The sequence below is a fragment of the Haliotis rufescens genome, unplaced genomic scaffold (genome assembly GCF_023055435.1).
Source record: "Haliotis rufescens isolate VD_foot unplaced genomic scaffold, xgHalRufe1.0.p SCAF_22, whole genome shotgun sequence".
NCBI classification, from domain to species: domain Eukaryota; kingdom Metazoa; phylum Mollusca; class Gastropoda; order Lepetellida; family Haliotidae; genus Haliotis; species Haliotis rufescens.
The window spans coordinates 8,375,013-8,390,037 of NW_025963913.1; the positions used below are offsets into that span (position 1 = coordinate 8,375,013).

The 15,025-nt window shown below is 43.2% G+C and overlaps 1 protein-coding gene across 2 annotated transcripts in view; it reads right to left on the minus strand.

Moving 5' to 3' along the window:
- Nucleotides 1-15,025, minus strand: part of LOC124116969 — a 223,396-nt gene that overhangs the window by 195,851 nt on the left and 12,520 nt on the right. For both annotated transcript variants that reach the window (XM_046478630.2, XM_048401480.1), the window contains exons 4-8: nt 14,225-14,409; nt 8,836-9,108; nt 7,627-7,846; nt 5,808-5,991; nt 5,289-5,466 (exon numbers count right to left, since the gene is read on the minus strand). In XM_046478630.2, coding sequence (XP_046334586.1) covers nt 5,289-5,466; nt 5,808-5,991; nt 7,627-7,846; nt 8,836-9,108; nt 14,225-14,409 — 1,040 coding nt within the window. The remainder of the gene's footprint in view (nt 1-5,288; nt 5,467-5,807; nt 5,992-7,626; nt 7,847-8,835; nt 9,109-14,224; nt 14,410-15,025) is intronic.

A 15,025-nucleotide genomic window follows, 5' to 3' on the forward strand; every position in this document is an offset into this window, starting at 1 on the left:
TGGTATCAAACATATGTCTGAGATCAAATTACAGGCCAGTGATTGGCTACTCCATGGTGATGACCTGAGGTCAGATTATGATGGACTACTTTCCTGGCCTTAAGTCATTGATAAGTTGGTCGTGCTTCAGTCGAATGTCAACCTATGTCTGTGTTGAATGATATGGTTTTAGAGTGTTAACCCCCACCCCCCTCGGATGCCACAGCAACAAATAGATATATCCCTGTGTTATGGGTTTTCGGATACTTAAGAAACATTTGCTAATCACAAGAACCGTAAAACATCTCATTCACATCAAACCATCATCTGAGTATTTGCAATGACTGTTGACACCACAACCCTCGTTATAGCGGGAGTAATTCACGATAAACATGGCCGTCTGAAAACGTATGATGTCCGAAATATGATCCAACAATATATATGTCTCTCCTCTTCAACCCTCACATCACAAGAGTGTGAGTGAGTGAGTGAGTTATTCCAGGTATATCACGGTGTGTGAGCTTAATGTGGGAGGAAAGCCCGATGTGATGCAGGTCTCAGACGTTTACCCCCTCGGTGAAACCCACAAGCATGGGTATGGTGCTGACATACCTAGAAACATAATCATAGGTTTCTGGCGTGCCCAAGGGATGCAACTCTGCACTTCAAAGTCGACTAAAATTCAAATAAATCAAGCACCCAAAAAGTTTTGAATTCTCTGGGAAATTCCATCTTCTGTGATATAATCCACTGTCATTTTAGACATGCAAAATTAGCGTGTTTAGAAATCTAAATATTGGATATTTAGTCGAAGGATTGAATTTCAAAAATAGCATATTAGTGATCACGGGAATCTGTTTTTCACCAAAACACCAATGATAATTCTGAAACGTCATCGATGAACCTTGAATCGTTTAGAATATTTGGGAAAATACACAAGCATGAACACCGAAGTGCATTTTCCTCCACATTGGATAGTGTTTACAAATCACGTTTCACGTATGCTGGCCTATTAGATCACGTACATCTCAAACTCAGCTGTGAATCTGAAGAAGCTGTAAACACATTTTACTCAAATTAACAAGATGTTCTCAGTAATTAATCCTCGATTAATCAGTGTCAACTCAGTTTATTGCCTATTACAGTGATTGACCGATTGGACTATCATGTAGGTACAATGTATTTACAGCAATCAAAACAAACAAAGCTTGTCAGTGTAGATAATCTTCATTGTGTTACAACTGCAGACAGAAACTGCTCAGTCCAAACTGTTGATCACGTCCGGTCAAAATTTAAGAATGTCCGGACAATACTTTTTAAAATGTCCGGACAGAAAAATTTAAATGTCAGGTAAGCAATATTTTAAACCGGACATTTGAGATTCCCAATCGGACATGTCCGGCGCATATGACGGTTTCCGGACCCCTGCCTGTGATACATGCATCCCTGAATTCCTCATACATTTTAGAATCAAACTGTAAACTGTACTTGTGAACAAAGCAAAATGCAGATTTTACACTCTCCTATTTTGAGAGATCCATTCGCCTAATTGCTGAATACATTGGCTGGCGCGTTGAGAATAATCGTGGGAAGAGTATCGTAGCAAAAATTACTGAAAAAAAATATATACATTACAATGATGAGGTAAATTTAACAGAAATCGTAAACGTTTGCGTCCTGTGTGAGAAGCCATGACTGGCGCAAAGTCACGCACAACGACGACGGCAGTTATCTGTATTTCTGACAAATTCTCTTGGTTACATTGGAAAACATAAAAACAAATAACAGTACACAGATTGTCTGATTGTTTCCTTTTACCTCCATGAAACATTTATGTATACATTTATGTACCATCCCTCAATCAAAGAAATCCTCCTCTGAAAATCCAATGTATTGTACGCCATTTTGTAAAAGTCGGTCACAGGCAGCGATGTCATACAGTAGAAAACATTGTTGTACATATTTGGTAATTTTCTTTGAGGTGAAAATGTTTAACTCTGCATCACGCATCTTTGATCCTGTCTTGTTCGCATTAACATCATGGCCTTGATAATCCAAAGAGGACGGAAATCCTTATTAGGTTTAGGTGTAGGGTCACATGATTTATGAAAAGTAAGTAGTACGTCGGATGACATCACTCATGACTGTTGTCTTATGTATGAATGCGCCACTGCGACCATGAGAACAGACAAAATGCATTGATTGGATCTCAGTGTGAGCAGTGGAGGTGCTTACATTCCTGCTGCATCTCAGTATGAGCATTGGAGGGGCTTACATTCCTGCGGTATGTCAGTATGAGCAGAGGATGTGCTAACATTCCTGCTGCATCTCAGTATGAGCATTGGAGGGGCTTACATTCCTGCGGTATGTCAGTATGAGCAGAGGAGGTGCTTACATTCCTGCTGCATCTCAGTATGAGCATTGGAGGGGCTTACATTCCTGTGGTATGTCAGTATGAGCAGAGGATGTGCTAACATTCCTGCTGCATCTCAGTATGAGCATTGGAGGGGCTTACATTCCTGCGGTATGTCAGTATGAGCAGAGGATGTGCTAACATTCCTGCTGCATCTCAGTATGAGCATTGGAGGGGCTTACATTCCTGCGGTATGTCAGTATGAGCAGAGGAGGTGCTAACATTCCTGCTGCATCTCAGTATGAGCATTGGAGGGGCTTACATTCCTGTGGTATCTCAGTGTGAACAGAGGAGGTGCTTACATTCCTGCTGCATCTCAGTATGAGCATTGGAGGGGCTTACATTCCTGTGGTATGTCAGTATGAGCAGTGGAGGGGCTTACATTCCTGCTGCATCTCAGTGTGAACAGAGGCGGTGCTTACATTCCTGCTGCATCTCAGCATGAGCAGAGGAGGTGCTAACATTCCTGCTGCATCTCAGTATGAGCATTGGAGGGGCTTACATTCCTGTGGTATCTCAGTGTGAACAGAGGAGGTGCTTACATTCCTGTGGGATCTCAGTATGAGCAGTTGAGGTGCTTACATTCCTACTGCATCTCAGTGTGAGCAGAGGAGGTGCTTACATTCCTGCTGTATCTCAGTATGAGCAGAGGAGGTGCTTACATTCCTGCAGTATGTCAGTATGAGCAGAGCAGGTGCTTACATTTCAACGGCATCTCACTATGAGCAGTGGAGGGGCTTACATTCCTGCTGCATCTCAGTGTGAACAGAGGAGATGCTAACATTCCTGCTGCATCTCAGTATGAGCATTGGAGGGGCTTACATTCCTTTGGTATCTCAGTGTGAACAGAGGAGGTGCTTACATTCCTGTGGGATCTCAGTATGAGCAGTGGAGGTGCTTACATTCTTACTGCATCTCAGTATGAGCAGTGGAGGGGCTTACATTCCTGCGGTATGTCAGAATGAGCAGAGGAGGTGCTTACATTTCTGCTGCATCTCAGTATGAGCAGTGGAGCGGCTTACATTCCTGTGGTATCTCAGTGTGAACAGAGGAGGGGCTTACATTCCTGCTGCATCTCAGTATGAGCATTGGAGGGGCTTACATTCCTGTGGTATGTCAGTATGAGCAGTGGAGGGGCTTACATTCCTGCTGCATCTCAGTGTGAACAGAGGCGGTGCTTACATTCCTGCTGCATCTCAGCATGAGCAGTGGAGGGGCTTACATTCCTGCTGCATCTCAGTATGAGCAGTGGAGGGGCTTACATTCCTGTGGTATCTCAGTGTGAACAGAGGAGGGGCCTACATTCCTGCTGCATCTCAGTATGAGCATTGGAGGGGCTTACATTCCTGTGGTATGTCAGTATGAGCAGTGGAGGGGCTTACATTCCTGCTGCATCTCAGTGTGAACAGAGGCGGTGCTTACATTCCTGCTGCATCTCAGCATGAGCAGTGGAGGGGCTTACATTCCTGCTGCATCTCAGTATGAGCAGTGGAGGGGCTTACATTCCTGCAGTATATCAGTGTGAGCAGTGGAGGGGCTTACCTTCCTGTGGTATGTCAGTATGAGCAGAGGAGGTGCTTACATTCTTGCTGCATCTCAGTGTGAGCAGAGGCGGTGCATACATTCCTGCTTCATATCAGTATGAGCAGTGGAGGGGCTTACATTGTGGTATGTCAGTGTGAACAGAGGCGGTGCTTACATTCCTGCGGTATGTCAGTGTGAGCAGTGGAGGTGCTTACATTCCTGCGGTATGTCAGTATGAGCAGTAGAGGGGCTTACATTCCTGCTGCATCTCAGTATGAGCATTGGAGGGGCTTACATTCCTGCAGTATGTCAGTGTGAGCAGTGGAGGGGCTTACATTCCTGCGGTATGTCATTTTGAGCAGTGGAGGTGCTTACCTTCTTGCAGCATATCAGTATGAGCAGGGGAGGGGCTTACATTGTGGTATGTCAGTGTGAACAGAGGCGGTGCTTACATTCCTGCGGTATGTCAGTGTGAGCAGAGGTGGTGCTTACATTCCTGCGGTATGTCAGTATGAGCAGTGGAGGGGCTTACTTTCTTGCGGTATGTCAGTGTGAGCAGTGGAGGGGCTTACATTCCTGAGGTATGTCAGTGTGAACAGAGGCGGGGCTTACATTCCTGCGGTATGTCAGTGTGAGCAGTGGAGGGGCTTACATTCCTGTGGTATGTCAGTGTGAGCAGTGGAGGGGCTTAACTTCCTGCGGTATGTCAGTGTGAGCAGTGGAGGGGCTTAACTTCCTGCGGTATGTCAGTGTGAGCAGTGGAGGGGCTTAACTTCCTGCGGTATGTCAGTGTGAGCAGTGGAGGGGCTTAACTTCCTGCGGTATGTCAGTGTGAGCAGTGGAGGGGCTTAACTTCCTGCGGTATGTCAGTATGAGCAGTGGAGGGACTTACTTTCTTGCGGTATGTCAGTGTGAGCAGTGGAGGGGCTTACATTCCTGAGGTATGTCAGTGTGAACAGAGGCGGTGCTTACATTCCTGAGGTATGTCAGTGTGAGCAGTGGAGGGGCTTACATTCCTGTGGTATGTCAGTGTGAGCAGTGGAGGGGCCTACATTCCTGTGGTATGTCAGTCAGAGCAGTGGAGGGGCTTAACTTCCTACGGTATGTCAGTGTGAGCAGTGGAGGGGCTTACTTTCTTGCGGTATGTCAGTGTGAGCAGTGGAGGGGCTTAACTTCCTGTGGTATGTCAGTCAGAGCAGTGGAGGGGCTTAACTTCCTGCGGTATGTCAGTGTGAGCAGTGGAGGGGCTTACTTTCTTGCGGTATGTCAGTGTGAGCAGTGGAGGGGCTTAACTTCCTGTGGTATGTCAGTGTGAGCAGTGGAGGGGCTTAACTTCCTGCGGTATGTCAGTGTGAGCAGTGGAGGGGCTTACCTTCTTGCAGCACATCAGTGTGAGCAGTGGAGTGACTGTCACTCTTAACACTCTCACGCCAGCTCAAATGTTGGTTCCTCAACATAACTGCTCGTCTCTTGCGCTCTGTAGCTGACATCTTCATTGCACCATATACTGCAGCCTGCATGTCATGTCCTTGTAGCATGTGAATGATAGCCTGTAACAGAGAAAAGAAAAAGTAATATTCAATGCAGGATTAGTGAAAACTTAATCTCTTTAAGAACAAAGGCAGAGGCATTGGAGAGCTTGTGTATGATGTAATTTTATTTTCAAAAGCACAATCCTGAAGGCAGTCCGTGAATTAACCCTAAATGTTTTTCAATCTAGGGTGTCTGCTGTCTGCCCTTGGGCCACTTATGTCTGTGTACAAACTGAGCATAAAACTATCAGTCTCTTTCATCCTCATAAACATCAATTTATCAGTCATACTGTCAAACTTGAGGTCTTGAATAACACAGAAGTTACTCAGTCGTAGGCAACAGCCTTCAGGCAAATCACCTCTCTCTCCAAGTACTGCTTCCTCTCCAGCTCAGTTACCACCAGTATCTGCAGGTCCAGCCGGCTTACATCGCTACTGTCTACTTCAGTGACAACACCACCTGTTCTCACTGGCCGATGTCCAATATGCTGTTCCAGCCGTTCTTTTGCTAAACTTTCAGACCTTGTCCGATCCCAGTTATACCTGTTGCAAGAAATCATCTCTCAACTATACTTGTAAAATCTAGAATTTTGTATATATATATATACTTATATTTTTACTCCTTATTACATTGACTGCTTGTTTTTGACAGTAAGAAGAGCTGTGTGAGGTCTTGCTGCAGAAGAAGTTGTTCCAACTGGTTGTGTGGCTAATCCCATCACACAGCTCCAACCTGACCACGGAGCATGGTTGGAGGCGTACATCATTCAGGCACAAAAGAAAACCCATCCCATTTTTTTGAGGTTCAATGAATTGAAATATGTAAATAGGTGTCCTTGTGATTGATCAAAGTTGACCAATTTGGCCTTATTGAGAGAGCTGATATATACTTCAGACAAAATGTAAGGGAACTAATGACGAAAATGTAGCTGTCACTGAGGTGTACATTGGCAATACCCTGGCTTTGCATCTCAATGCAACACTGATCACAATGAAATTTCACAACATGCAAGAAAAGCATGTGATGCATGTGCACACAGAAGCCAAACTGTGTGCGCCTATAGGGGATCAATGGATCTAAACACACACTTAAAAATGCCTCCGATACACTATCTCAATGAACAGACAAAATGGTGGATTTTGTGTGTACGATAGAAGGGGAATGTAGGACAAGTGTTGTCAAACAGGGGGGTTGCAGTGAGATCTGGGTGTGGCAGGCCTAAAAGAAATTACACCAAGACAAGGTAGTCTCTTTAATTTATTGCACTATGCAATAGATTGAAATCTATTTCAACATTCTAGAAACCAGCTCAATGCAGCCCACATGAAAACAAGGCACGCTGTTAAGGGTGTGACCTTAACAGCTTACCATATAAGCTTTGGGGTGAGCTAGGCAACATCAGGGATGGGTAGTGCGCCAATGGCATTACAACATGTTTACAGACAAATCAAGGTTTTTCCTCAGATTCACAGATGGCAGAAAACCTTGTTGCCGATGTAGCAGTGAGCGGTATGCCAAGGCAACTATTCTTGACCATGATCGGTATGGGGGCAGTAGTGTCATGGTGTGGGGCTCTATTACACATGAAAGGCAAACTGATTTGGTTCTTGTGGAAGTAGTTCCTTTTTTATCTTTAGTGTATATTCCATGTGAAACTCTACATCAGTGTATTGGTTGAGCATCGATTGTCTAATACTGCTCACTGCAAACAGCTGTCCACCCCTGGCTGGGCTGGCCCCTTTCACATTAGAGGATGGCAACTTTCACTACCTATGTCAAGTGCTTGAGGCAGACAAGCAATATTCATGAGGGTGGTCATTTTTGGCTTGCAACACTGGCATGTATTTTGAGACTTCTTTCCTCCCAAATAAGTGTCTTCTGTGAGGTTGCTGCACGTGTGGCATAGACTGAGGTGGCCAGGGACAGTATTGTGTAATTTAGGACGACATCTCCTTTTACAGTAACCATATATGGAGCCTCTATAAATACAGTATCCGCCTCCACTGTATTTTCGTTTCAGTCTTCGAAATTGATAGACAGATCAGAAGTGCAAATTAACCTTATTTACATGCCACTTTCAATGTTTTCAATATGATATTTGCAGTAATGATGTTACGATCTATCCAATTCTGCAAAGTTGTACCTACCCATGGTACTTGCACTGTAAAGTAACTCACCCTGGGTAGGAATGGCCTGGATGTCTCTCAGCCAAGCCAACAGCAACACTGCCAGTGCTGAACTCGGACTCCTCTCCGAGTATGATGCACTGACGAGACAAGGAGGCATATTCTACAAACATGGCAGATGGTACACCCTGTACTTGTTTTATAATTGCCTCTTTCTCTGTCTTCTGTCTTTCAAGCAGTTCCAGGATAGCTTCTCCATATGTTGTGGCTCCTGTGTATACAAACAATGGGGTTTACGAAGTTTGTTTTTCAGCTTGGCTCTGCTAAGTATGAACTCTATTTCAAAACATAGCTTATGTTTTCAATTCACATGAAAACTTTGAGATCATAGAGAGAGCAATCTTTGTGGGCATAATCATGATGCATTTGAATATATTCAACATTTACACATTTGGAAATAGAAATCTGCAGTATGACACCTGTGTTCTGTTTAACAGACATCTTATCAGCTTATACATCAAGTCACATTCCATATTGAAGATGTGATCTGTGTACAAACTGAAATGTTTAAATCCATCAATATCTATCAAATTGACAATCACTATTCACTTAACCAGTATCATCGCCACTTAAGCCTCAAATGATCTCTATCCTCCTTAATGCTGACCTTCACATTAATACTATCTGTCTGTAAATTATTCCAAGACGACTGACCATCAAACACTATTTGTAAGCTGATGACCTGTCTACAAGCTTTCATTTAAATCTATCAACATTTGTAAAAGTGAAACCAGTCCAATGGTAATCGTCCTTATGCTTTTGTCTGCCCCCATAGCCAGGACTGACTGGCTAGTTAATCTTAAGTGTAACTTGTCTAAAATGTCCACTAATTGAATGGGATTCAGATCCACACTTTCATTTTCGCCAGCTTGTCATGTAAAAGACTTCTAAGCTGCTTGACATGAGTTTGGCTAGCAGACCTCTTGCCAAGCAGAGTGACATACTTACAGTATGTCTAGAAAACTACAAACATACATGTCTACAATGTCTTTACAAAGTGAATGCTGGTAACATTTGATAACTGTACTCCAAGAAGACTGCTTGCGAGACCAGCAATAAACCTGCATAGACAAAACTCAGGGCTTACACCATCCCTTTTCTTGGGACAGATAATATGTCATTCCTGGTAGCTCACTGGATACTCTCTAAACAGTGCAACTGAGATACATGTGTGTTGTGACCAACAGCCAAGATACTCACCAGCCAGACTGTTACGGTAGAGTGACGTCATCTCATCCGTAATAAACTGGTCAGATTTCCCTTCTGCTTTTAATTGTAGTACTTGAGCCTCTTGCTCCCTGTGCCGCCTTTCCAGAGGAGCTCCAACTTCTCCCATGAAGCTAGCAACACTACCAGACAACCAGGCCCGACTACCAGCCATGTCAGACACCTTTTCTTCCAGGTTGCCTCCCTTCAGAGCCAAGCTTTCATGTTTCAGCTGCTGGTACATCTCGCTGATTTCAGTGTCCACAGCTGAAGATTTGGGTAAAGTACAAAATATATGATGTAAAACAATATGTCAAATGACATATTATATATATTCATACACAGACACACACACAGAGGATATTTAATGGAGGCTGTCAAACACAATTGCTATTTTAGTAAGTGGCATAGCAACAAGTGACAATATTACTTCTGACCATGAGATGAGATAGACCCTGACCTTGAGCCATGAACTTTGACCAATGGCGATATGACATCCCCACTCTTGAAAGTGATGATGAACTGGGCAGCAAAGGGCTATTATTTCACTGATGGTTTTTACTATCTCACTGCCAGTTACATAATAAAACCACATAACAGTCAACTCACAAGTATAATCTACATCTCCATTGTTGATGGCTCAGAATGCTACGATACAGTGTTATCACAAGAGTTCCAAAAGGACGTCACTTGTTCTATTATTGCAACAAATCCCATGTGGCTTTACACAAGAAAGAAAGATTTATCTGACACTAAGAAAAGAATTATGACTCATATATACCTTTGACTGAGATAGTTTTGAAAAAAAGCACCTGAAAGATATTGTCAGCATATGTGGTCGTAGTTAAGCATGTATCTGCCTAGAACTGTGGTTGACAAATTCTAACTGATATTATCAGCTTATCAAATGAAATTTATGCCTAGGTAAATAGGTAACAGCTTGTATTAGCTAAGTCCAGATGATCCATAAATGACATGTACTTAAACTATCTGTTTCGTTGACTATAAGGTGGGTTTGATTGTTTTCTATTTTGATTCAAAATACTGTATTTCTTGCAATTGCTAATGTATACTACAGAAAAAACTCTTAGTTTTGTAAATTATTGTTGAAATAACTAATTAGCTTGTCATTTGTAAACAACTACTTCCAACAAGTTAGTTGTGATGGGTCAATATTGGTAAAATCTAAATATTTTTAACATTTGTATACTTGTCCTGCGTAAATCCTTAAAGTATTAATTGCTGGTTTTTTTTACAGAAAGCAAAGCGGTGAGAAATCCAACTGCAGAAGAAGTTGTTCCAACAAGTGGTGTAGCAGTACCCTCACACAGTTGGCACTTGTCCCGGAGGAGAGGGTGACGTCACCTATGAGCACATTACTGGAAGAAAAGTAACATCTGAAGACTTCGTGGGGGGAGGTAGCACTGCGACCGGAGGGCACTTAGCCAAAGTAATGCAGGATAAGTATACAAACGTATAACATATTTAGATTTTCTAAATGTTTTAACTAATCCTGCATTACTTCTTAATGCATCTTAATGAGATGGTACGGTGGTGGGCATACCTTCAGATGTGATCCGAAATAATCCTCGCCAAGGTCCAAATAGCAGTACAGGATCCTGAGTGAAGACCGGAAACAATGACCATTCCCGTCAGAAGGAAAACGAGTGTGTGAAGATATATCAGAACAGGTAAAGGAAGAGTTATAGAAAAAAGAGTGAGCCAGAATCTAATACTGACCTTCCAAGCTAATGCGCCAAGAATGCGAGCCTTTAATCTTGGGTGACAAAAACCAGAGAGATTGATGGGCCAGTTCGCGAGTCCAAGAGCATCAATGCCACAGGGGGGTGGTGACCTGTTGAGTCAATACCAAGGGACCAAAGCTATGAACGCCAGCAACATCCTCTGAGGCCAAGTCTTGTAGAAAATGGCAGGCAAAGATGGTATCAGAGCACCAAAAACACCCTTCCAAAATAGACTTGATCGAGCAGTTGCTATGGAGAGCTATGGTGGCATGACCACCCTGAGGGTTGTTGGCTTTTGGGGGGTCCAAACCGGCCGCTTCGTTTGTCTGAAGAATGATCGCCCAAAGCCATAGTGAGATGGTATTACCCATAACCTCTGTCTGCAAAGTAGGCAAAACCAGTATAAAAAGGCATTTCCTGGACTTGCGTTGTGTTTTGAATGTCTGAGGAAACATCTTAAAGCACACACTGTGCACATCTTCTGCTCCCACGATCAATGAGAGGGGAGGGATGGTGAATGAACTGTCTTGTTGTCCTAGGAGTTGTCCTTGTCAGGGGTGATGACGTCTAATGAGAGACAGTACCCCTAGTGGAGGACTTTGGTGACAAACTGGTCCTCTGGTATGGCCAAATTTTTCCCAAACCTGCCAAGTCTTCCATCTAGGGCGGTGTCGGTGACTGGAACAACTGGGGTTGGGAGGTCTCAGTTGTTGTTGTCCAACAGTTCAGCGCTTGCCCTTCTAATCCACACCCTTGCCTTGGTGACGCGCCCTCTGCCCGAAAACTGGAGCAAGTTTAAGAGTGGTCCTTAATGGAGCTCCAGTGAGGCTGATAATTCCCCCAGGAAGACTAAGCCGATGCATGTTTCGTGACATGTTCCAGGGCTTTAAGATCCATTTCTTCTCTTGCAAAACTGGATACTCAAGTGTGAGTATCAGTGATTGCACTGTTAAACAAGGATGAACCAGGGTGTTTCTTCTTGAATTCAGAATCCCATTCTGTCAACACAAGATATCCAAGGCGCCGAGTGGTAGTAATATCCATCAGAGCAGCCCACAAGTGGTTCCACACGTGGTAATTGGTAGGACATAACAGTTTGCAGATAGACGATCCTGTTAGGGTTGGTCTCAGATAAGTCCTGATCAATCACACTGGCAGAAGACGCCAGAGTTGACAGGAGCTTAAGAGAATGTCTAATTTCTGATTCAATGAGGGCTTGTCTGGCGGATGGTTGTAGGCTTCCATGAGTGAGTGAGTGAGTTTGATTTTACGCCGCTTTTAGCATTATTCCAGCAATATCACGGCAGGGGACACCAGAAATGGGCTTAACACATTGTACCCATGTCGGGAATCGAACCCGGGTCTTCGGCGTGACGAGCGAATGCTTTAACCACTAGGCTACCCAGCCGCCCCGTAGGCTTCCATGAAGCGGTCATGCGATGAAGGTCATCAGCGCCATTGTCGATATCAAACTAGTGGACTGGGAAGCCATCCCCTTTCGATAATGAGGCGCCATAAAGGATGGAGTGTGTGAGAGCTTAGCAAAGTCCTCATCGAGGGATGGACGTTGGGTGGAACCATATTGTGTCCTTCTTGTCCTTCTTGTCCATGTTTCGGTCCTCGAGATGGTGCTACAAAAGCCAATCTATCTGCCATCCCTTCAGCAACTTGATTCATCCTGAGATGTGTGTCCAAGTCCGGAGAGGGAGGGTCAAAAGTCAGATACGAACACTCCCTCAGAGGAGTCGGAGCGATAAGCACGCTCAACCGCTGCCCGAACGGTGATGTGACTGAGATAATTTAGAGCTGTGCCAGGAGGAGCCGAGAGAAGCTGAACCACGTGATGATCCAGTACAAGTAGATGGGGTAAGGATCTCCATCAAGAAGGGGCACCTAGGGCGCATATGAACAAGTCATCCGATAATGACATATCCCCCCGACGTGGCATGTCTGTGTGTACCTTCAAATGTATTTAGATTGGCAAGGAAATCTTTTTCCTTGATGCCAAAACCAGAAATATAATGAAGGTTATTAAATATTGGTTCATGTAGCTCACTTTCTGATGATCTAATGAAATTGTAATAACAATAACTTCGCAGATTCGCATATGAATAGCTCTGTAGAAGCCTCATGACACAAAGGCATAAAGAGAATGTACTAGGTTATGTAGCTCACATCATATATAGTATATGATATCGGTAAATAGTACACCTTAGAATTATATGTAGAATTTATAGGTAAAAAATGAGGGGTGGTTGACTACCGCCCAGGTAGATGCGAATGCTGTGACGGCGGACATCATAGGGTGTCTGTAGGCGTGCTGAGTATGTCGCTTCTTAGCAGCTCTCAAGAAGAGAGAGAAGTCCTTCTCAGACAGGGGACTGCAGAAGCAACAATGCGATAAACAATACAAAAGAGTGGCGATTTAAAAATGGTGGGAAGGAACCATCACTGAGAGCCACAAACAAGCTGAAATATAGTATAAACTACGCATGGATAAGACCAAAAATGTTGAATAATAACAAGCAAAGGATGCTGGAAAACTGCAGGAGGCTTTATTCTCAAAACATGTCTGTCCTTGTTGACTGACAACACAGTAATGTGCTACACCACTGGTTGGAACAACTTTTTCTGCAGCCTCGTCTTTCTGTAAAAAAAAACCAGCAGTAAATGCATTAAGGAGTAATTCAGGATAAGTTAAAAAATATAGCACTCATTGATGTTCCTGTATACTAACTATAGAGCAGTCAGAGTAATAATGACACCTAAACACTGTTACAGAATGTAAACTTAAGAATTTCGTAGACCGATGTACATGATCTTATTAATCTAAGAAAAAGACACTGCAACACATGTAGCATCTTCCCAAGGCAAGGGGAAAGTACAGTTTCCATCCTTGCTGAACTAGGCGGGAATTTCTGGGCTCGATCGTAGCATCACATGAGCACCCGTAATAAAAACATGAAAGGATTTGGAAAGTTGGCGGTACACATGCTTTACAAATCCTGCATTTGACTGAAATCTGCAGGGCAGTTTACGAAACAGCTGTGAATTTTTTACGTGATTTTGATTGGACTATGCATAGACTTGTAAGTCCAGCCAAAATATAAGTCCATAATTCTAGACTAGTTCGGCAAGGGTGGAAACTGGACTTTTAAAGTTACATGACTCCCTTGCCATGGGTAGATGCACATGTAGTGATTTTCTTTATCTGTAATCTTGTAATTTCTCTTTTTTTTCATATCATAATCAAGTACTGTATTTACCTCAAAATCAAAGTAAATATAAAAAAACATTCTTCAATAACCCTTGATGTTAATTGTATAAACAGAAAAAAGAAATGAAATGTAATCGAAACAGTTTCTTAGCTAAGGCCATATCTTCACACTGTTATTTATATGTAAGAGAAAGATTTCAACCCAAGTTATTTATCCCATCCCCTGTTTTGCTCATGTTGGGAGAATTCAGCCTAGGCCTCCTCCTGATGATAGTTTGTACACTATATAGAAAGTCCTCTGTTGACAACCTTAACATATCCCCCCCCTCCCCCCCCCCCCCTTAAGACAGGGGCTAGTAGTGGGTACTCTACTCCTCTAAATTTTGTGCTTAAATGTCTATGTCCAATTCCATCCACCTACTTGCTGAATATTTGGCCATTTCCAGAAGCAGCTTGTCCAGTAAATTGCTGTATTTGTTGTCTAGAGCAGCCGAGAGTTCCACCATTCCAACAGACTCCCTTGACCTTCGGACTTTTACTTCATGGTCAAGTCCTACATCACGGCCATCATCAAACAGTACAGACTCAATTCCATATTGGTTCCATCTGAAGTAGCGAGTGCAAATACAGCTTTTTGGAAAATACAAGGTGCATTTTGAGATCAAAACTAGTAAAATCTGGATATTTCTTATAGTTGTATACTTATCCGACATAACTCCTTAATGCATTTACTGCTTGCTTTTGACAGAAATGAAACTGTGATTGGTCCTGCTGAAGAGAAAAATGGTTGTTACATCCCAATCACAGGCTGCCACATCATCCCGGAAGTGGTGACAGCACAGAACTTTCATATTAATCTTGGTCACACGAAATTTGCTTCCAGTTATCGTGATGAGGCAAGTCTGTGACAGGTAGGCCCTTAGACGTAGTAATGCAGAATAAGTATACAAATATAAAAAATATCTAGATTTTACTAATTTTTTAACTTATCCTGCATTTCTCCTTAAGGCGCAATTCTTCTTCAATTCAAGTGTCGTTGGTATGCAGGTGTAGACGATACAAGACAAAGGATTGAGGAAAGGTTTAGTGGGATCTTCAGCCTTTTCTTTACAACAGGTTTCAAATGATAGCCACTTATCAGCATAAAGGCCTTGAGTTGAAGGCCAATGTGCCAAAGCGATGGCCTTAGCAGCAGAATAGCCTTTCTTGCCTTGGGCTCTGC